General features: G+C 40.1%; 1 protein-coding gene across 1 annotated transcript in view; it reads right to left on the bottom strand.

The window, feature by feature from the left end:
* Window positions 1-21,666, bottom strand: part of LAMA3 (laminin, alpha 3) — a 121,269-nt gene that overhangs the window by 33,700 nt on the left and 65,903 nt on the right. The window contains exons 31-40 of the mRNA XM_009886658.1: window positions 21,174-21,385; window positions 20,146-20,350; window positions 17,495-17,639; window positions 16,569-16,709; window positions 15,052-15,216; window positions 11,945-12,046; window positions 10,931-11,014; window positions 9,557-9,787; window positions 5,642-5,755; window positions 1,739-1,848 (exon numbers count right to left, since the gene is read on the bottom strand). Coding sequence (XP_009884960.1) covers window positions 1,739-1,848; window positions 5,642-5,755; window positions 9,557-9,787; window positions 10,931-11,014; window positions 11,945-12,046; window positions 15,052-15,216; window positions 16,569-16,709; window positions 17,495-17,639; window positions 20,146-20,350; window positions 21,174-21,385 — 1,509 coding nt within the window. The remainder of the gene's footprint in view (window positions 1-1,738; window positions 1,849-5,641; window positions 5,756-9,556; window positions 9,788-10,930; window positions 11,015-11,944; window positions 12,047-15,051; window positions 15,217-16,568; window positions 16,710-17,494; window positions 17,640-20,145; window positions 20,351-21,173; window positions 21,386-21,666) is intronic.

The following is a 21,666-nucleotide window of genomic DNA, read 5'->3' as shown; positions in this document are numbered from 1 at the left end:
TGCCTCTAGATAAATTGCTGTGACTAATTCTTTGAAGTTTCATATTTTTCATCTAAAATCTTTCCTTAGACTAAAAATAAAAATAATAATTTCCTGACCCTCTGGACTGACTATAATAGTTCACTACCCAAAGGAATGCCTAAAATAAACCTTAACAGTGATACTGTAAAATAAAGCAAGTCTGGGTAGCTATTTTATCTTACTAGGCAAGAATCAATAGCCTGTGCGAGACAACATTTCCTCCTGTTTTGATAGCTTTTTTTCTCTTTTTTATGGATGGAAAAATTAGAGGATATCTTTGTGTAGCTAATATTGTTTGGGTTTTTTTTTAACCAAAGCAGAACTGAGTTGTGCACCGGTCTGAGGAGCTGCAGAGTATATCTGGTTAACACAATGAACATTTTTGTCTGCTCTTTCTTGCAGTCTTATCTAGATTCAAATTTCTCTGGGAGAAAATCCATTTTTTTGGCTGATGTTTGGGAAGAAGGCGGCAGGAGATGAAGCAGGAATAGGTCATGTTTGCTATTTCCATTTTTTAATCAATGAAGAGTTGGATAAAGCAAATCTGTACACCAAAGACAGATGTCTGCACTAAGAATTACATATAATTTGACTGGGTGAAAAATTGTCAACTCCAATAATGCCAGGTGGGGTGCATATCCTATGTCAGGAATGGTATTTACCACCCTAATATGCAGCTATGAAACTGCAGAGGTTTATGGTCTCCCTAGGTATTTCAGCACTCTTAAAGCAAAAGATGACTAAAAATATGTTCAGGCAGCCTCAGGGAAGCACCTGCAGAAGAGGCCAATGCTGTCAAAACCAGATCTATCAGAGAGTTCCCTGACAAATGAAAAACCTGTCTATAGTCTGCTAGTGTAAATCTCTTACTTAAGGCTACTTGGTGTTTGCTAATGCACCTGGCAAATACTATGTGGTGCCTTTAGCAATTTATAGCTTAGTTTTCCTTAAAAAATATTTGGTTTTATGTAACACATTTCATATTTCAGAACTGAACAATGATGACAAACAATGGGGCTAAACATACCATGCATTTAAAATGCAATTTACTGCCCAAATTTAAAGGCCTGGCAACCTTGTTAGATCCAAGGGAATTTGATTTTTTCTAGGTCAGTATGTTTGCACTTCCAGCAGAGCTCCCACCTGAAGAGCAGCCATAGTCTTTCATAAATCTAGATACATGCTTAAGAGCTTTGATGTTTTATTTTTGCATCTTAATAAATTTTCTGAATTCATATAAAAGGCTCATTTCATCGTTCTCACTTACCTACTAGCCAGAGTAATGGTGTTAAATATCAGACTGAAGACATTTTACATCCTGCATTTCAGTAAACAAGGAAGATTCTGGATATGCCCAGTAAGGGAAAAGACTTCCATCCTATATTTCTCACTATGAAGCAGTTACCGGTGGGTTTGTACATAATCCCATTACAGCTGCCTGGGGCTCCCCCAGGCGATGAGCACCATGCCTTTGTGGTTCAGGAACTGACTAAGAATTGGAATAGACACCTTATTAAAAAAGGCAATGCCCCGAGACAGACCGCCAAGTTACTGCTGGTCCAATGTGCCTCAAATGGGTCTGATGCTCCACTATGCTGGGCAATATCAGAATACAGAAAAAGATCATTATCTTCCTACTCTAGCAGGGTTTGGAGGGTTTGTTTCTTTTTTTCTTTTTCCCCTTCCCTGCTTGACTTCTTATGACCTTTTACTGTACCTGTTTGTATAGGGGCAAGGACACACCCGGCAGGAACCTTGAGTGGCATCTCCATAATAACCATCTTTACAGCGCTCACATTTCTCCCCAGCAGTATTATACTGACAGTTCTGCAAACGGAAACAAGCAAGACAGTCAACAGTGCTTTATCACTCAGTATGGCTTTACTATAAGCTATATAAGTTGAAAAAACATATAGCTAATCTACTCAGAGGATATGTTCTTTCCCTTCCACATAATCAAGTATCTATTGCCAAACTGTTTTCACAACCAGGATAGATTGGTTCCAGTCATTCTCTAATTGTAGAAAGCACAATTTACTCACTATTGTGGAAAAGCGACAAACAAATAAGCAGCATTAAACATATTTTTAAAGAAATTCAATCAGATGTATAGTTTGTTAAGGAACATTCCATTAATGCACTCTCTATGTCTTGATATTTCAATTAAAAATCACTATGTTTAAAAGGAACTTTAAGTTTTGCACCTAAACACTGATTAGAAGTCAGATATCATTTGAAAGCATGCATTCTTAAACAAATCCCATGAAATCATTATAAAAAGTATTTCTCGTAGTAGATTCAGATCAAAATTGAATTTCATGTACTTTCTCCTGTGTGTGTTATTTGTATTTATCTGGGGTAACTGGAATAAATAATGAAAAGCAAAGGGTGGCAAAACAATTGAAACTGATACAGCTGAATCACTTTTTCCATGATAAAATTGTTGGGAATTATGTTTTATTTTTGAAACATTCTTATTCCTGGTGCTGTCTAATTGTTACACACATTTGGTTGGACTTGATCTTAAAGGTCTTTTCCAACCTAAGTGATTCTATGATTGTACATTTATAAATTATGGGGACAGTACGAGCAACTTGCTTTTGCATTACCTAAAGCGATGCTAATTTAAAATAGAATTTGTTCAAATACATTTTTGAGCAGCCATAAAAATCCATGTGACCAACACTCAAGAGGCATTAAAGCTCTTAAGTTCTAAAACTGTTTTCTTCAATGTGCAACAGACTGATCCCGTGGCCCACCGAGCTGAGGGTGTACTAATAAAGTGAAAAATGGAAAAAGAAAGTGGGAAATTGGCTGCAAGCAGTCACTGAGGAGATTGCACTCCCATTTCATCGACTGATGGCTTAGGACTATGTCTGAAGGCCCTACTACCATGTTTTGCAGCAGAGGGGCATTTGTCCCTACAAATGAGAAACAGTTTTGTCTCTCCCATCTCTTCTTACACTCCATTCTCCTCCACGTTTCTTCACACCCACGTTCCCTCAACCACTTCAACAGCACTTCCCTCAGCCTCTGCATGTAGTAACCCCTAATTTGTTTTCGTTTTGGTTAAAGAACCAAATTTGTGGCTCACTTGAGAAAGCTTCTGGGAAAGAACAGGAAAAACTCCAGTTCACATATGGGCTGTTTAACTAGTGGAAGCTAAAGTCATGTGAAGACACTATGTTTGTAAAAGGACACTATGTTTTGTAATATGCAGCCTCTATAAAAGTCGGTGCATATGCTCCTGCAAAAAGCTCATGAAAAATTTAGACTGTTTCTGAATAATTACTGTAAATTTTAATAATCCTGAAGAATAAATAAAACTGCAAAAAGAGTAAAAGAGAGGTATTTAAAAATACTTGTATTGGTTTCATCTTGGAGCAACCTCCCCCCTCAACCCCGGGTTTATCTCCTGGCTTTTATTTTGCTCACTCTGTCTATAGAAAATGAAGCAATTCCATAATTGCTGAAGAAAGTGTAAGATATTTCACACATAAGCCATTCTGAATGTGCCATGCTGTTCCTCTAGCTACATGGTGTAGAAGGACTGGAAAACATAATCCAGTGCTCCCAAGGCATGGTGGAATGAAGCCAGAGCAGCAACTCCCTCATAGGTCTTCAAGTTTCACTGAGCCAGAGACAACCCCAGAGTCACAGCATCTCCAAACAATCAATATTGAAAACTCTGAAAGGAAAACTCTCAGCTGACTCCATATGGACCCATATGGCCCAAGGAAGCCAGAGCAGAATGTATCATGGCTTCAGCAGAAACACCTAGGTGCATGGGGTTACGCGCCATGAAACAAGAAGTCATGGGATGAGCAAGTCTCAGCACCACGCTGCTGCTGAGAGCGCGTGCCTTTCCGGGGGAAGGGCAGGGACCACGAGGACACAAAGCCTGACTAATGGCAGAGGGCCAGCTTTTCCCTGCACATGAGAACCAGTTCTTCTGTCTTCTCTATCTCCTTCCGCACTCCATTCTCCTCCACTGTTAGCAGCGCAGCATTGCACCCTTCTCCTTCCACCAGCACACAGCAGGATAGCTATTGCCTGAGCTCGGGAGGATTGCACTGCTGCCACAGCAGAAAGACTCAGCCTGGGCTCAGCTTCACAAAGCCTTCTCTGGAAGCTATTACTGGAAGGACGCTGACATGTGAAGGTACTGGTGGGGTCCAGTGCTCCAGGTGAGGATCAGGAAGGAAGCTGCCAAGTGCACTTGCATCCAAGCTTTGCATTTCTGATATGAAACTTGGCGACTCCGCATTGGGAAGCCTCCTTGTCTTCACCACACCACTGCAGGTCTTTGTCCCAGGCTCCTCTACAGAGAGACAAACTCGCTCCTTATTAGGTGGAGGCTCACGATGGAAACACAGGCCCTCCGGGCTTTCATTTTTCACCACATTATCCTGGATGACTTCGCTTGCCCTAAATTTTGTCCCAGGGCCAAGTGTTGATTTAGCTCTATCTATCTGAAAGTTAATCCAGCTGTGAGAAGGAGGGGACAAAGAAAAACCTAAATCACATACTTCATGAGGTAAAAGTGAGATTTGATTTTTTTTTTTTCCCCCCTTTATAATTTTCATCTGAAGTAAAACTTCCTCGTCTTTATAGCTCTGCTGCAGCACTTTCCTGTCCCTGCCTGCCCAGCCCCTCCAAAGCAGCAGCCCGTAAGTCATCCCCCAGAATGTGCCGAATGGGTTTATAGTTTCCATTAAAAGTGGGGGGGGGGGGGGGTGGGGTGGGGAATGACATAACGCACAGGAATGCACCGCAGGCAGAACGGATGCAGCACGAACAAGGAAGCAATAGCAGAGAAGACAGACCATGAAAGAGGTTGGCAAGGTTCTTGTTTACACAGTCGGTGAAAAATTAGTGAAAAGTTTTTAAGCGGGAATTTTTCAGAACGAGCTGTTCAAAGAAGCATCAGGGACATAAGCTGGAGAAGCACAGTCGGCCAAATGTCACACTTGCATTGCTGCGAGGGCTGATCCACCCCCATGAGGCCGCTTTGGGTTCAATACGGTGCGCCGGGGAGCAGAATCTGCCCCACTATATCTTCTGTAACCGCTGAAATTTTCTAATTAATCTAACTTCTATCCCCTTTATCTCATCTTATTTACTGCAGTATTTTTTAATCCATCTAGTTGTAAATTAAGATTAGTGGAGATTTACTGATGCTGATTAAACAAACGATTCTGCAAAGGCTATGCTATGCATGAATGCAAATGTCAGCATTGGCAAACCCTAGTGTATATGTACAAAACTAAGGACTCCATATGCCAGGATAAGATCCCATATTTATTATAAAAACTGCAAACACTTACATATGTGCTAATTGGTGACTTTTTGTACCATGAGCTAACAAAAATTATAGGAGAAAGAAGAAAACAAAAACAAGGACACAAATTGTTCTTATCACCTACTGTTATGTTAAACATACATGTAAGTGTCTCCAACTTACGCTCATTAACAGTACAAGATATAGAGAATGAGGCAAGCAAGGATTATTTTAAATACTTGGAGTTTAACAATACTGTATAATCCATACTGCAGTAAGGTAAATGTTTTTTTCTCCTTTTTTTCCCAATTCATTTCTTGAGTGTTAGTATTTACTTACAATACATTTTCCAGTACCATCTTGACACCTATTTGAATTCCCATTGCAGCTGCAGGGGACACAGCGTCCAGTAAATAATCCTTTATTCTCACGATAAAATCCAAGGCCACATTCCTAGAGAGTAAGCAGAGAGAAAAAAAAACAGTGAGTTTTGGTGGAAAGATTTACAGGTTATGAGAAGTGTATTTTGAAATTGTTTGCCATTTAGTAGTGGAGGAGTGGCAAGCTCTTCTTAGCCTATATTATTCTTTAAATTTATTATTTAAATATTTTACTGCAGTGAATGGCACTGAAGAATGGAGCTGAAGAAGATTCAGCCTAAGCATCTGAACCCTGTGCTCTACACTTTGTGGTAGTATGGATTTCATCATTTTGAATCTAACCTCTGAGCAAATCATATTTCCTGTGGCTATGTACAAAGGTGTAGAATATGACTTTTAAACCACAGAAAAAGATTTGAATATAGATTCATACTACAGTCTTCTCAAAGAAGAACATATGAAAATCTCACATATTAACTAGTGGTTATATGAAATCTTGATATTAATTTAACTATGGTGTAGCCCTCGGAAATACTTCTAATGAGATATCTTTTACATGAATTCATCGTGACTTCCAAGTCTACCTGGAGCTATATGAAGCCATGCTTAGACAGAGTGAGGTGATCTTACGAAACACACCGCGGTCTAATTTTTAAGTACAGGCTTGTCCCAGAGACCCAGGAAGCATGAGAAGAATGTTCAGCTGTTGAGGGCACCGGAGCAGAAGCACAGCCTGTCAGATCAAAATCAGGTTTAAATAGGGAGCTGAACCGGAGGAAGATTATGAATGAAGCAAGAGACATGAAGTTTGTTAGCCTACACCAGGAAGGTAGTAACTAGTATGGTAAAACCAGGTTCTTGCTCGGCATGGGAAAGGAAAGCACAAAGGTAGGGACAGTATAAGGAATTCTTCCAGGGCATGGAGCCTTCCTGTATGCAATTCAAATATTCATGCCCATGTTCTATGCTCAGCATCCTCCTGGCACACCAAAAAATGAGTGGACATAAGTCTATCCCTCCTATTCCCTAGCTCCTTCCCACTAGCAACTAAGCTGGTGTGGTGCAAGGAAGATCAGAAGCTGCGTGCAAGTGTGGAGAAAGCTGTGCTCCCCACGAAACCAATACCTCCCAAGTTCCTGCCTCCAGCAACGTACTTCTGCACTGTGCCTATACCTCACCTGTACCTCACAGTTAAGGGCTGGCCCCAATGACATTCAGAAAACAAGTGACAGTTGAACTTTAAAGCCATCAATTTTTTCTCATAGCGATTGCACCATCAAGCCTGACGGGATTAATCTGAAGAGCAAAGGGTTTGCAGGACCATGTCTCAAGTCATGTTCCAACGGTGTAATGTTCTTCAAAGGTGTAAGTATTTATGCAGGGGCAGGATTACCCAGTGAATTTATCAACCATGTAACTACCAGGGGAAAAAAAAAGTCACGTCTCCCAAAGCAGATCCCCAAAGGAATATTGAATTATTGATGTTTAAACAACAGTTGCTAGTGGTACCTTTGCCTTCTTTACATGTTGGAAAAATGGAAAAAAAAACCCACCACAGAATACTAATATTATCAACAGCTTTTAATACTGACTTCAGTGTGAGCAAGGACTGAATTTAGAATAAGCACTTGAAATTTTTCAGATACATTTTAAAAAGGGTGAATACATTCCCTGAACAACAGGCAGCCAATATACACAGCTTCTGAATAAACCAGGGCCCGAAATACATTAAACAGCAGGACTAAGTTAAATATAGGCTCTAAAGCAGATAAAATTTACTGAAAGCCTCTTTTTGGAAAGCAAAACGAAACACTCATTTTAAAAATACATCTAAATGCTTTTGGAAATCTATGCAGTTTTTTGTTTTTCTATTTATGCTGTCTTTAAAACAGCACATTTGAGTATGTGGGCACTTTGTTTCCAAAGCAGCATTTGTGATACTGAGAAATTGATTCCATGCGAGATAAAGCTCCAGGCGCTTTCAAGTGCTCATGAGTTCAGGCTGATTGTTTTCAAGTAAACAACAATTTAAAAGAAACTTCTCTCACATGCTTTTGTTAGCAAAGTACTTTGAGACATGAGAAGATTAGCCACCTTATTACTTTCATATTAAGTAACGTAAAAGTTGTTATCAAATTAGTTCATTTAAAAACAGAAAGGAAGAAGGAAGCAAGTGAGGAAGGGAAAAGGAACAAATTACCTGTCTTTGGTAAAAATCGCTTTGAACTTGTTGCTGCTGACTCCCCTTCTGAAGGTGAGGATACCATAGCCTCTGTTGCATGTCTTGTGCTAAACAACGCCCCAGGGCTACTAACGTGACAACCAGCCATCCTACATTCCTCGGCCTCCGCGCTTGGGCCGTCATTTTACTTTAGCTCCGCTGCGCACATATGCCTCTATCCTTTTGGCTCCCGCCCGTTCTCTTATACTCTCCCTTCTTCTCCAGCTTCTGACTCAGATTAATGAGGCTCTGTGCTGTGATGGGCCCCACCTTTAAACTTTATACGTGAGTCAAGTCGTACAGCACACATTACCCTTCCTGAGGTTAACAAGTAACCCCACAGTTCCTGTAGCTCAATATATACCTAAGTTGGGGTGTGGCAGGCATCACCTCCTCCCCACCTATGGCAGCCAGACAGAGCTAGGTGATTAGAGCAGTAAATCACTGCCTGAGTAATGCTGCATAAACATACGGGGCTTACGAACTACCCAGGTGAGTGTCTTGATCACTTCCTTTGGCTATATACTTCCACCAGGTTATATAAAAAAACCCCAACGCTTTAGTTTAAAAAGGCGGTATGGTGAAAGCAATGGGACGGCAGTAGAAATTTCAGTCAACACACATCACTTTGCGTGTGGCACAGAACATCAAATGTGGGGAAAAAATGAGTTTCTAGAAATATTTCCAAAAAAATGGTATTCGACAGATGATGAAGAGCCGCCCTGAGCAGTGGATGCACACATGAGACACAAGCCAACCGTAAACGTTGTTTTGTTCAGTCTCTCTGCAGCTGCTCTGGTCTAGCTATTATTCTTTCATTCTCATTTCAAAAACGTTTGCAAGGTTAGTACAGCAATTGCTGCTTTATGGTAACCCTCAACCATTTTCTCAGAAAATAATTCCTCGTATTTTGTGCACTTTGTACACCACTTACCTCTCCGGTACTTTATTCTGCTGCCTTGGGTGCATACACATGGGAACAGTCAAGCTCTAAGCTAAACAAAGTGACAACCAAAAGATTTACAGCTACAGGAACAGCAGCAAGGATAGGATATACTACTGCAGCTAGGATTTCACCATTCTTCAGGTAACAGTATTAATTTGCAATGCTTACATTATCTTTCATAAGAATATCTCCAAATATTTTTTTCAAATATTTTAACTTCAGCTTTCAAATAATTTCCTATAAAAATAGGAAAAGTGTTAGTCACTCCATGAAAATAGGAAAGATACCAGAATTAATCTAGGTTCAGGTTACTTCCCTTGGACCTTGTCACACATTTCCCTGATAAAATAAGGAAACTTGTCCACATGTAGGGTCTCACAGACTGTGATCAAGTCAACTCTGACCTCTCCATGAAAGTATCAACTGAGATTATTCAGCCTCTAATAGGGCATCACAGAAGGATCCCTCATTATAGTGCCTTACACATGTAAAATGTCATTAACAGTTCCACAAAAGCAGTCATGAGTTGAATAACCCTACAGTGCTTCTTAGACAGTGAAAGTATTTGAGCCATTGGAAGTGCACGTGCTTACAAGAAGTACGTTTAATTACTTTAATAACTAGCCTGTTCCTCTGACTGAAGCAGTATGTATAGCTGTAGGCAAGACAGAAGATAATGGCACAGTATGGAGGCAAACGCTTCCTACCTGACATGAGTCACCAGCGTACTCCGGAGGGCAGGAGCACATCTCCACACTGTGTGCAACGCTGCCGCTTCCTGCGCTGGTGGCTTCTTCCAGCCCAACCTCTCCAAGGGATAGTCGCTGAGTCTCCGTGAAGTAAAGGCCTCTGATGCATAAGCCATCGAGTCTAGACAGGATTATCATCAGTTCTTCTCTGGATACAAGGTTATTGCTGCCGGCGTGCCTGAAGTTCCCCTGCACATTAAGGGTACCAAATGAGCACAGCCCTGCACCTTCTTAAAAAAAAGAGTATCTGCAAAGAAGACAGGATGACAGAAAAAGGGAGAAAACCCCCATGGAACAGACCCCTATAGTGCCAACTGGTGCGGGGCGAAATAGAGGTCAGGAAAATAAATATAATGAGCGTAAACACAGGATAGGTGGAAAAAAGAATAATGAGCATAAAAAGGGATGTACCCTTTACTTTGCATGGTACATGTGGCTCTGAGGTATCGAAAAGTGAAGAAGCATATAGGTTGTTCTTCAGTCATCCAAATTGCTTTGAGGTATCACCCACCAAATCATAAAAGGGTGGAAGAAAATGCTTTTATTTTTAAAAGTAAGTGAAATCCTAGAAATCCAGTCTTTGAGGGCTGCCTTTGCATGCTTTCTTGCTGCTAACAGACACAGCATTACTGAAAATGGAAACTGGCTTGAAGAAACATCTTTTTTGCCTATATATGAGATAGAAATGAATAACCCTGTTTGACCTTCTGAGCACAGATTTAAGGTAGGAATAATCCCCTGCTAAATTCACCTGCTTGAATCACAGAATGGTCAGGGTTGCAAGGGACCTCTGGAGGTCATCTAGTCCAACCCCCCTGACAGAGCAGGGTCACCTACAGCAGGTTGCACAGAACGGCGTCCAGGTGGGTTTTGAATGTCTCCAGAGTCAGAGACTCCACCACCTCTCTGGGCAGCCTGTTCCAGTGCTCTGCCACCCTCAAAGAAGTCCCTCCTCATGTTAAGATGGAACTTCCTAACATGAATGTTGGACAGGCATTCTAAACTAGGTAGCTAGACACCGAGGAAAGCAGATAACAGTTCATTCCATCCCTATTGAGTACAGTCTGGGGCTGCCATGAATCATCTGGCATTGATGACTGATTCAGTATTACTCCACTACCCCTGGAGGGCTAAATTGGACAAGATGCCTAACTTAGAGGTGCTAAAATTAGGTGTAATGAACCAGAACCTAGGTTCAATGTGGCAGTAAAAAGAGACAGGAAAAGTTGTTTATATTTGACGTCTACAGTATTTAAGCTTATATTCATTAATATTATCAAGTATTCGGTATTTCTGCACATATTGCCTGCACATTTTTTGTGTGTCACTTACCTCAACTAGCTGCACACGGCCATAATATTGACGGTCAGGCAGTGGGTTGTTGGGATCCATATAAACAACTTTCATTTGCTGGCCCTGTGTGAGAATAAGGATATAACATTGCCGTTTCACTACTTTTTATGGTAAAATGTTCAGATGCAATAAAATTTGGTGAAGCACATTAATCCTGTTCTTTGGAGGATAAAAACTAAGTGAATCCTAGGAAAACTGTATGTCATTTTGTCCGTGAAGTGGTACAGCAAGCACTGTGTTCTAGTGTCAGCAGGATTTTCACTGCTTTTGCCTATTAACAACCTTGCTTTCAAATAAAACACAGAGAATTTAATGCTGACCAATTTCCACAGGAATTAGTTATTACTTTTGAGTAAAAAAGTTTTTGCATTTTCAAACATTCTCCTGTGCATCCTGGTGCACAAACAACTTTGGATACTACTTGTAGTACTTTACGAGGCATGTTTCTCAATAAGAATCCTAGAATACTGAATTAGTATTTCTGATGGTCTGAAGAAACAAAACCATCCCCTTGGGAATTTCAACAAACAGTAAAAGAATTCAATTTTGGCCCTCAAGTGTTAACCTTTACTTCAGTCCCTTGAAGCCTTATAATTAAGTTTATTTTTTTTAATTTTTATGCTGAAGAAAAATGAGATTAATTACACATGGAATCCAGGGCATATTTTACAGAGTCGAGGCCATACTTGTTGACAAGTGTGCAAGGCAATAATTAGGTTTTTTTTCGACAGGTGCATTTTACTGAGAAAATCCTGTTTTATCTTTTTATTTGCTCTCAGGTCAGTTATGCTTAATAATATGTTACTTTGGCAATGGAGATAAGTGTGTTAATGGCTTTGAGCAAAATGCAGTAAAACTTACTTCTATAGAAACGTAGCAAGTTGCTATGAATGTTAAGCACACTATAGGAGCAAAATTTGCCATAGTTGTCAGGTAACAGAAAAAAATCACGGTATTGATATTGCTTGAAAGAAAAAATATTTCAAAACTTACCATTAGTTGTATATCAGGTCTCTTATCCAGAAGAACCATGCCCTCACTAGGTAAGCCAAAAGATTTCACTTGGTAACTTAGGAAGCCACCATATGAAGAAAGCTGTAACAAAATGAACAAGACCAGAGACGCTTTACTACACTATTGCTTGATATTGATATAACTTTGTATTCAAGTTCACCCCATCTTCCAGCACTGCAAATAATATATTTACTCTTTGTTCTTTACACAAAATATGAAAATATGTTTTGCCTGGAAGAAATTACTTTCTATTTTGTTTACTTTGTATATCTGACATCATTTTGTGAGCAGTTACTGTTCTCTGGAAGGTTACCTGCATTGGGCTTTCTTTTTTTTTTCCATACCTGGGATCATGCCATCTGTCATGGAGAAATCCCATGTTCATATGAACATGTTCTTCCCCTGACCCTACAGAACAGATTTGGTTCATCAAGAGCAGATGTCAGACTGACAGTGACAGTGGTAGTGAATCCCCTGAACAGCCATGGATAAAAATGAGACATCAGACTAAGCATGTTTAAGGGTGGCTTTCATAGGCCAGAATTTTCCAAACTTACTACAAACATGAATCTAATCAGGAAACGTTTGCTCCACCTTCTGGAGGACAGGACTTCGACTGGTACCCGCTGGTATCAGCTCTGTTCTAAATAGACTGTCGCTGTAGGTTGAGCTGAAACCACACTTCTTTTGGCTCAACCACAGATGACCACAGGCGGCCTCAAACCCAACCAAATACACACGCTGCTGCCCAGAACAAAGACGTAGGCGAGTCTGTTTGAATCGTCTGACAAACAGCTTCCCTGGGTTGTGTACCAGTGACTCAGATCAAAACATATTGAGAGGAGAGGAAGCTCCAGGCACAGCCTAGACAATTTTTGTTCCAAGAAGAGCCTGGAAGGAAGGTTTGTGGGTACTACATGAAATCAGGTGTTTTGCCACAGATGTACTACTTTGTTTTGCACCCCTTGCTGTTTGCCCTTATAGCTTATGTTTGGTTTTGACTTGAGAGGAAGAACGGCCTTGTCAGGTTTTGGTGTTCTGCAGGTAAGCAGCAGCCTTCGATCTACCCCTTGATGAATTACAAACAAAACACAGACATCTCCGTAGTAAAGTTGTTCCTTGGATCACAGGGCTGTAATTAATGCTATTATCTTTAGCCAACTGCATTTTCAAAAGCATCATTTGGAACATTGGCCATATTTTGCCAACACAATCAAAACAACCCTGTATAAACATTTTTTTTTCCAAAAATGTAAGAAAATTCAGATTAGAACAAAATTCCTGTTTGACACACATTTTAGGACCACACCATATGACAGGCTGTTATGTTACTGCTTTTTTAATGGATTTTTTTTAACTGGAAAATATTGGTATTAGAAACTACCCTCTGTATTCTATATGTACAGTATTTATTTTCTAACATTAAGAGTGGTCCATTAAACAGCATGTTAAAATAAAAAAAAGAGCAAGGGGACGATGCAATCTGAATTTCTCAATGATTGTTAGTTTCTGCACTGCTATAGATTTTACATTTGATTCCATTTTAACTTTACAAACAAAAGACAGAGAGAGGAAAGAAAATATACTCCGCTAAATAAGAATGTTCCAGTGGAACTAGTTAAAAGGTTTAAGATAATGGAAAACAGGACTTATACCCTCATCATATTTAAAAATGTCTGGAGGGATCTTGTTCACATTTTCTGAAACAGGTGCTACCACTAGAAGTAGAGGTAGACCACTGGAAGTAGAGGTAGACCAAAACCAAGACAGAGGTAGACCAAGTAGAGTAGACCAAACCCTGACATTTTCAGACTACAATAATGTGAATAATTGGTAAATTTATAAGCCTGTAGACTTAGCAGCAAGATAGTATTTTTGGGGGGACTTTCACTACTGCAGCATTGCCTGTGCTAAAGTATACACTTACACACAGTGTACAGTAAAAGCAGGTCCAAAAATAGAACTATTTTATTTACAGTGTTGTCACCGTACATAAAAGCAAGTCATGGCATGCCTAGTTAGATACTGTGACATGCTACATAAACCTCATAGCACTGTTCTTAATAGCTGTGTTTAAAAAGGGTTATTTTGTTATGGGAACAACAAAAGTCCTTTTGGTTTAACACTGTAGTAGACAACGTATGCTTTAACATGAAATTTCTTTGAAAAATCATTTGTAGACATTGAAACAAGAACCTCTATAACATAAACAAAATGTACCGTAACTAAATGTGCTGTTCAACTGAAAGATCTTTACCTCTGAGCATAGGAGAGGAGGATGAAAAATATTGCTCTAGACTTTCAAATCAGGGCTAAGAGGAACTTCAAAAATTGTACCATCTTTAATGCCGCAGTGTCTATCATCTCATTTGTTTTCGCTTGTGTGACAGTAGGATTGCATCTGAAAAGCCTGGGTGTCCTACAACTGGCCAGCAACTATCAACACTGCCATAGTTCCAGACAGGGAGAACCTGGGGCTCTGGGCCTGCAAGCCACCACTAGCAAACCCCTCCCTGGTCAGTGTGTCCCCAGGCTGAAATGCTGGTAGGTATTAGCCGTGAGCAAAAGACTGCTGCCATGCATCAGTAGAAAGAGCAGCAAGTAGTTAAAAGAACACAAAGGTTAGAAAACTAGGTGTTGCTCTTCCCAAGAAACATATCGAAAGCAAAAGGTTGGGGGTTTTTGCGTGCCACTAAGCCCGTAATCACCTTTTATTCTTTTGGAAATCTGCCCAGGAGATATTCTAGGAAGTCTAAAGGATACTTGGGCACAAATACTAAAGGATACTTGGGCTCCACGTGTTCTGGGTTTCAGAAAAGGGGCCGAAGGTACCAGCTCCTGACCGTGCTGCTCACATAAAGACCTCCCTGGCAGCAAGCAAAGTGATTAACTCTGTTATTGGTTATAATTTTAACACTGTACTCAGAAGCAGAATGTTGTAATTCCTGGCATGACAGGTAAGAGAGATAAGAATCTCGTGAGGGAAGAGAGAGAAACGTATCTGAGAAAAACAATGAGACTCTTTATCAATGATGTTGGCAAAAAATGAATACGTTATTAAAACCGATGAGTTAAGTGTCATTTACCTTCTCTCCCAGGTAAGACGGTGGTGCTTTCCAGTACAAACTATGCACTGAAGCAGGCAATTCTTGAACATCAGCCACTACACTATTACTGACTGGATTGAAAGTGACTGGAATGTCAATATTTTCATCCACTGCCTCCAAGCGCCAGTTCCTCATGTCCACAAACTAATAAAAAAACATAAAGGAAATAAAAGCTTGTCTCATCCTTTATTAAACTTTACCATCACCAAGAAATAAGGAGAAATTGTTTAGCCTCTATAGTTCCCTTAGCATGAAATTCAACCCCTCCAGAGCCAGCCTAAAGTCTCTGTGTGATGGATGTTGCAAGGACCTCAAAAGAGCATAAGTGGGACAGATGTGCCAAAGCTACTCGGGATGGAGGAATTTGGTTTGCCACCTGCAAACTAAATTCTATCTTCAGTCACATGACGACATAATCTTTCTGGAGGTGACTAGGAATTGTGTACACAAACCCAAGGATATAATTTGGATGTGCCTTTTTTAAGTCCATGCCAAAATCAAATCAACGTCATGAACCTAAAAGACAGAGTGCGGACCTGTTGTGACAGGTTAAGTGGGAGGGAGGGGATATGGTGGGACATTTTGTAGAGGCAGTCAATGTAGCCTAATATTCTGGATCTTTAATGCACGTTTTATGATCATGGCTGTTGTTTCATGAAGGGCCACACATCCTGCTATTTATCTTTATGCTGGGGAAAGAAATCATAATGCATGTGTACCAGCACAGTTCTGTGGGGGGTTGCCCTTGGCTGGCCAGAGAAATAAAATGAAAAGATAGACATGTTTTCAAAAACAGCCTTTGGTGAGGACAAGTAATCAATAGAGGAAATTTTCCTAAAGCAAATGGAAATTTGCTACTAACTTCACTGAGGCCAGATTTTCATCCTTTGCCAGTAAAGGGACACAATCTGGATTGCATCTAGTCTATGTTTAAGCCTAAACTAAACTCCTCATCCATCATTCTAAGACTCTGCTTCTCTCTTTTCTTTCTCTTGCATTGTTTCAAGCAGTCATTGCTATTTTTCAGTCTTCAGTCATCTTGCTATTCATTTATGCTACTAAAAATCTGTCTTCTCCTCCTTTTCTCAGGCTTCGTGTCATGTCTTTTTTTACAGGAAGGGAAGAAAGACAATTTTTACCACCTCTGTAGAATCTGTCACACATTTCTTAGGTTTCAAAAGGCATCTATGATACAGACATGTAAAATGACACATGCTTATCAAAGCATCTTGAAGGAGACCATTGTTTTTAATGATGAATTAGTGCCTGAAGATAAAGCAACAGAAGGCCAGCTCAACTTCAGTCCAACTAGTGATTTGTAAACAAACAGGTGAATAGGGCCGTTTCTGCTGAAAGGTACTTTCACACCATACCTAAGTCTTAACAAGGCTTAGAAACTAATAAAAATATATTTTCAATTTTGGAAGAAATCTGGCATTTACTGCATAGAATAACATAGGTTCATGATAGCAGAGAAGAAAACCTATCGGACACACCTTGGTTCTACGACGATTTGTGCTGCGACAGTTGCTGGTTGCTCCAAAACAAAAGCAAGAAGTGCATCCCCTGGGGTTAGAAGGGTCCAGGTAAAAGGATCCTGGTCGGCAAGTATCACATTCTGCACCTTCAACATTCTCCTGTTAAGGCATAGTTGAAAGAAATCTCAGCACTTTTCTTTTGGGTTTGGTGAGGCCTCCAAAACCTCCTGCACATACAACAAATCTTCTGAAAGAATATTTATTTAAATGTACAGAAACATGAATGAAAATGTGTGAATGTCTGGATACACCATATTCCACATGCAAATAAAACTGGCTTCTTGGAGACTTAGTTATGAGCTGTCTTTCCAGTTTATAAAGTAAATCACTGAGTAATAAATCTTAGTCAGAGACAGCTGGTGACTTCCCTGCCAAAACCCTCCTGCTGGCTTTTCCAAACTTACAATATAAAAGGTCACTTGTGAAAGTTCACATTTATCACATTTAATTATGCAGATCAGAACAAAAGAAGATTTCCTGGATATAATGATGTGGTGAAATGTCAACTGACATAATATGGCTAAAAAAAGCACAGGACCTGGTGAACATCCAAAAGTCGAGATGCAGATGCATAAAGTGGATCTGTGCAGAGTACAGACTGCTTCAGTGAATCAGTAGACATCTACTCTGCAGCTCAGTAACATCCTGCAGAGCCTAAAACCACCTGTAAAACTGTCAGATATTGAACTCCTTAAAAAATGACATTGAACTGCTACTATGATAATCTGTGCACATACTGCAAGGTGTGATGGTTTTGTACAGCTGCATTTAATTCTTACTGAAAACTTAATGATAAACTCACTTCATTCACCCCATTAAATAGGAAATAGTCACTGATGTGTGAACAATGCTTATGAATGCAGAAGTAATTTGATTTATCCGACCTTGCAGAGACAAATTCCTGTCCGGGGATCGCAAACATCTGGTTCTGTTCCATCTCTGTTACAATTACACGGCACGCAGTTTGGGAAACCATAAGTACCAGGAGCACACTGATCACACTGACGTCCTTTTATTCCTGGTTTGCATCTGTATCAACAAACACAGAGGAGGGAGTCAATAGGGGAGGCAGGAATGGAGCGAGGAAGATTAAAACCAAAGGCAGGTGGGTCTTTGAAGTGATTGCATGGCTATGACACAACTTTCTGATTTCCACAGAGAAACAGCAGCAGGTTAGTATTGGTCTTAGATTTGAAGGGTGAGGTGTCATGGAATTGATCAGGAATGGATTTGATTTTGAAGGAGATAAATGTTCACAATAGAATTAGACTTCTGCAGCTATTCAGTGCTTGCAGTGCAGAACTACTCTCTCTACACACCAAGGTGTGAAACATGGATGTTGCACACAGGTAATCGGAGCTGGAAGAGGTTTTACAACTGGAGGTCGTTACTGGGCATTACTCAAGGCACTCACTTGCTAACAAAAAGGTGGAGAAACCCAGGCATTTGAATAATTATAGGGACTTCAACCTGCCACAAGGCTTGGGATAGTCTACAACTGTTCACAAAGGATAAAAGCCACTCTGCTCCCAGTGAAGGCTGAATGCCTTGAATTTGTTTAGGTGAGGTACAGCAGATGTGAAAATCAGCAACAAACTATGAACAAGGCGTGAGATGAGAACATCTTTCCATGGCAGCAGCTACTTCATCCTGCCTTCACAACAAACTTGCACAGTCTGATAAAACTAGTGAAAATGTAGGTCTGATGATCCCTCTTCCTCCTGTTTATGCCGATATACTGTCTGTACCAGCCCAAAGCAGGTTTCAAGAGAGTAAGGATCCAGTGATAAAGAATGTCTGCCACCACCACCACCTTTACATTTTAGTTGTGATAAAATAATTTTTAAAAGTCTCAGCAAGCTGGTGGAGTCTTTCCTGTGGCTCTCAGCACCAAATTCGTATGTGCACTAACACCAGCAATTTAATGGAAATAAACAGTTAAAGTATGCGGACAAGGTAGACTGCACTTCATGTAACATATGAAAGCAATTGCTCAATTCACCAAACAATGGGCGAGGTTTCTCAGAGTCTCTTTGAACACATTACCCCCCCCCTCCCCCCAGAGATAACTTGAGCTAGATGAGGACTTTGAACTTCATGTAATCTACAGAAGGAAAAGTATTAATCAGAATGTAGTAGTTAGCTACATACTTCAGCAGTCAGTCCAAAAGTATTTGCTAATGTCAAATTTTTCTCCAGAATTTTTTACCTATAAGCTGTCATTGCCTTGATATTTCCAACTAGGCTTCGCATGAAAAATGTCACCATTGTATTCAGGCAATACAGCTTTTCACTGAAACAGGAAAATGTGACTATTTCCACAAAAATTATCCTCGATTTTACTCAAGTAGAAATGTGCTAAACCCTTTCTTTGAAGTATTAGATTTTACTTGACCAAATTATTTTGATTTATTTTTGCATAGTATTTATTTTTATTTTATTTTGTATTGTATGGTGAAAATGAAAGCAGAGACTAAGCAGATTGAGAGGGCATCAGGAGATAGAGAATATGCTACAGAATATTCCTATTTTGCTCTTGGGATAAGACAATTATTCACTTCACATGGAAAGGACAGACTGAAGAAAAGAATTTAAATTCAGGAAATAATATGATCATCCACTGAAAATAAATGTTCTCCATCATATTTACAGGCTTAATAGCAGAGCAAGAAGGACAAATTTCTCTTTTTTAGGACCATAACACAGCCAAACCGATCAAACTGAACTAATCCTGGCCTTACACAAGCTACTGGCTATCAAGTATTTGTACTTCCTATTAAAGGACTCAATCTCCCAAGGGAAATAATAGAAACGTTCAACTATACTAATATGACAGCAGCTGAATTTAAGATCATTCCCCATGGTTGTGGCTGTATGCTACACCTATTTTAGATGATGTAAATAACAGAATAAAAGTAAAGAATTTATTCTCATCTCAGCATGCCGAGTTACAGAAAAATAAGTGTAAGTCATACAGAAGGCGTAATTTTAAGGGCAATTATCATCTATGACTCCAACTGAACCATATTTTCCATACACACAGCACCTATCATCAAAGTCTCTCAAAATTCATTGCAAACATTCAAGCTTTACAGGACTTAAAAGCATCACTAGACTTAAATCCAGACATCAGACTGTGGAAGATCAACTGCAAAGCCGTAAGAATCTGGGAAATAATGGACACCATTACAAATGATGTATGTGTCCAGAAGTCAGGAGCTCTGATCTGAGGTCTGTTGATAATTGCGTAAGTCATATGAGCTGGACAGAGATTTGGTGACTTACCATGAGTGCCATGGCACGCCACTGGCAAAAAAACCACAAGCCCAGGAATCCCAAATCCCACCATTAGATAGATACCTGCACTGAAACATTGCAGGTGTCACTGAAACAGCTGAGTCCTCACCATCGCCAAGCACTGCTTAAATCCCTGTTCACCATCATCAAAGTTTCCCACACCCCCTCCAAACACTCAAAAAGACTGGTGAAGCAAACCACTTGTGCGTTGTTTATAACGCACATAACCCAAACTTACTTGCATTGCCCGTTGGTTTTTTCACATTCTGGGCTTGCTGCATTAACGACTCCTCTTTCTGAACAGTTGCAGCTCTCGCAGCCAGCAAGAGGGTGATAGCTGAAGTAGTGTTTCTCACATATTTCACACTTGGGTTTCACAGTTCGCGGAGGGCATATGCATTTACCAGTCACATCGTCACAAAGGCGCTGCCCACAGTTGCATACTAGGTCAAAGAAAATGTTCTACAAATCAATCACAACTCAACTCACAATGATCGACTCTTATTGAACTTGCATATGAAACTAACTCACACACCCTTTATGTACAAAGGACATGATCCTCTTCTCTCTTTCGCTAGTTTTAAGCTCAGGATCATGGAAACCAACTATGTGACTGTAACGGTAATTTCAAAGAGTAGCTTTAATGCCCTTGCTCTTTTCCGCAGATCGGTTACTTAACTTCACCACAGGCGTTATTATCACTTACCAAAACCACCGAGGATTAAACAATGAATAGTTTTGGTGTTAAGGGCACCAGTTTTACAAAGCAACATTTATAAACATCGAGTATAATACTGGGAAGAAAGCTGAGGACTGTTGGTGTAATCTATAAATCCGTTGATGTTATTAAGAATAACATCAAAATATGAGGAATGAAGAATGCTGTCTCTGATTATCTATGGAAAATCTTGAAGGTGTAAACTGGGCTACAACAGTAGCAACTTGGAAACAATTTAGGAGTCAGTGCAGAAAAATCTATTTGACTGAAAGACTGTCAATATGTATTTTAACCAGTTTAACTGTAAGCTTGACCAGACAACACAAGTGAAAGCACGCTTCTTGGTGAACTAGGTGTGCTTTAAGGGAACGGGGTTACTTCTGCCTTAAACTGAAAGCTACGCTGTGCCAAATCTACAGGGGTTCAACCAGCCTCTCACAGGATCAAGCCCTGTAAAGAAAAGTGAGGCTGCGGTACCTGTCCAGTAAAATCAGAGACTTAAATAAAAGGTCGGGTCAGATGCTGAGTGAGTCCGAGCATGTACTTACACTTGCAGAACGGGAATCCATAGTATCCAGTTTGGCATCGGCTGCACTGACGACCGATGACATGAGGTCTGCAAATACACTGTCCTCCCAGAGGGCTGCAAGTAGGGCTCGTGGCACCTGCGCTATGGCAATTACATGGCAGGGCTCCGTTGTTGTAGAAAGCCACTAGTGACCTTGCAGAGTCCTTACAGAAGGCCGATGATCCTTCCGGGCTATTTAAATTGAAATATAAATCATGTAAGTACTGGCACTTGGGAGTTGTTACGAGCATGCTTTGCAGTGGTTCAGTCAATTAGGGTTCTGCCGTTCAAACAGTTCTTTGACATAAGGATGGCATCAGTACACATGCAAGGATATACTTTAATTAAATTAGTGGTGAACAGCTTTGAACATGCAGGTAAGAGATTTTTTTTTCCAAAGGAAGTGCATATATTAGTCATATCAGTTCAGACGTGCCAAGCAAAATACCAAATACCAAAGATGGAAATACCAA

Source organism: Charadrius vociferus, unplaced genomic scaffold (genome assembly GCF_000708025.1).
Source record: "Charadrius vociferus isolate BGI_N301 unplaced genomic scaffold, ASM70802v2 scaffold45, whole genome shotgun sequence".
NCBI classification, from domain to species: Eukaryota; Metazoa; Chordata; class Aves; order Charadriiformes; family Charadriidae; genus Charadrius; species Charadrius vociferus.
Note: the sequence above shows the minus strand (reverse complement) of the source record. Positions and strands in the feature narration are given on the sequence as shown.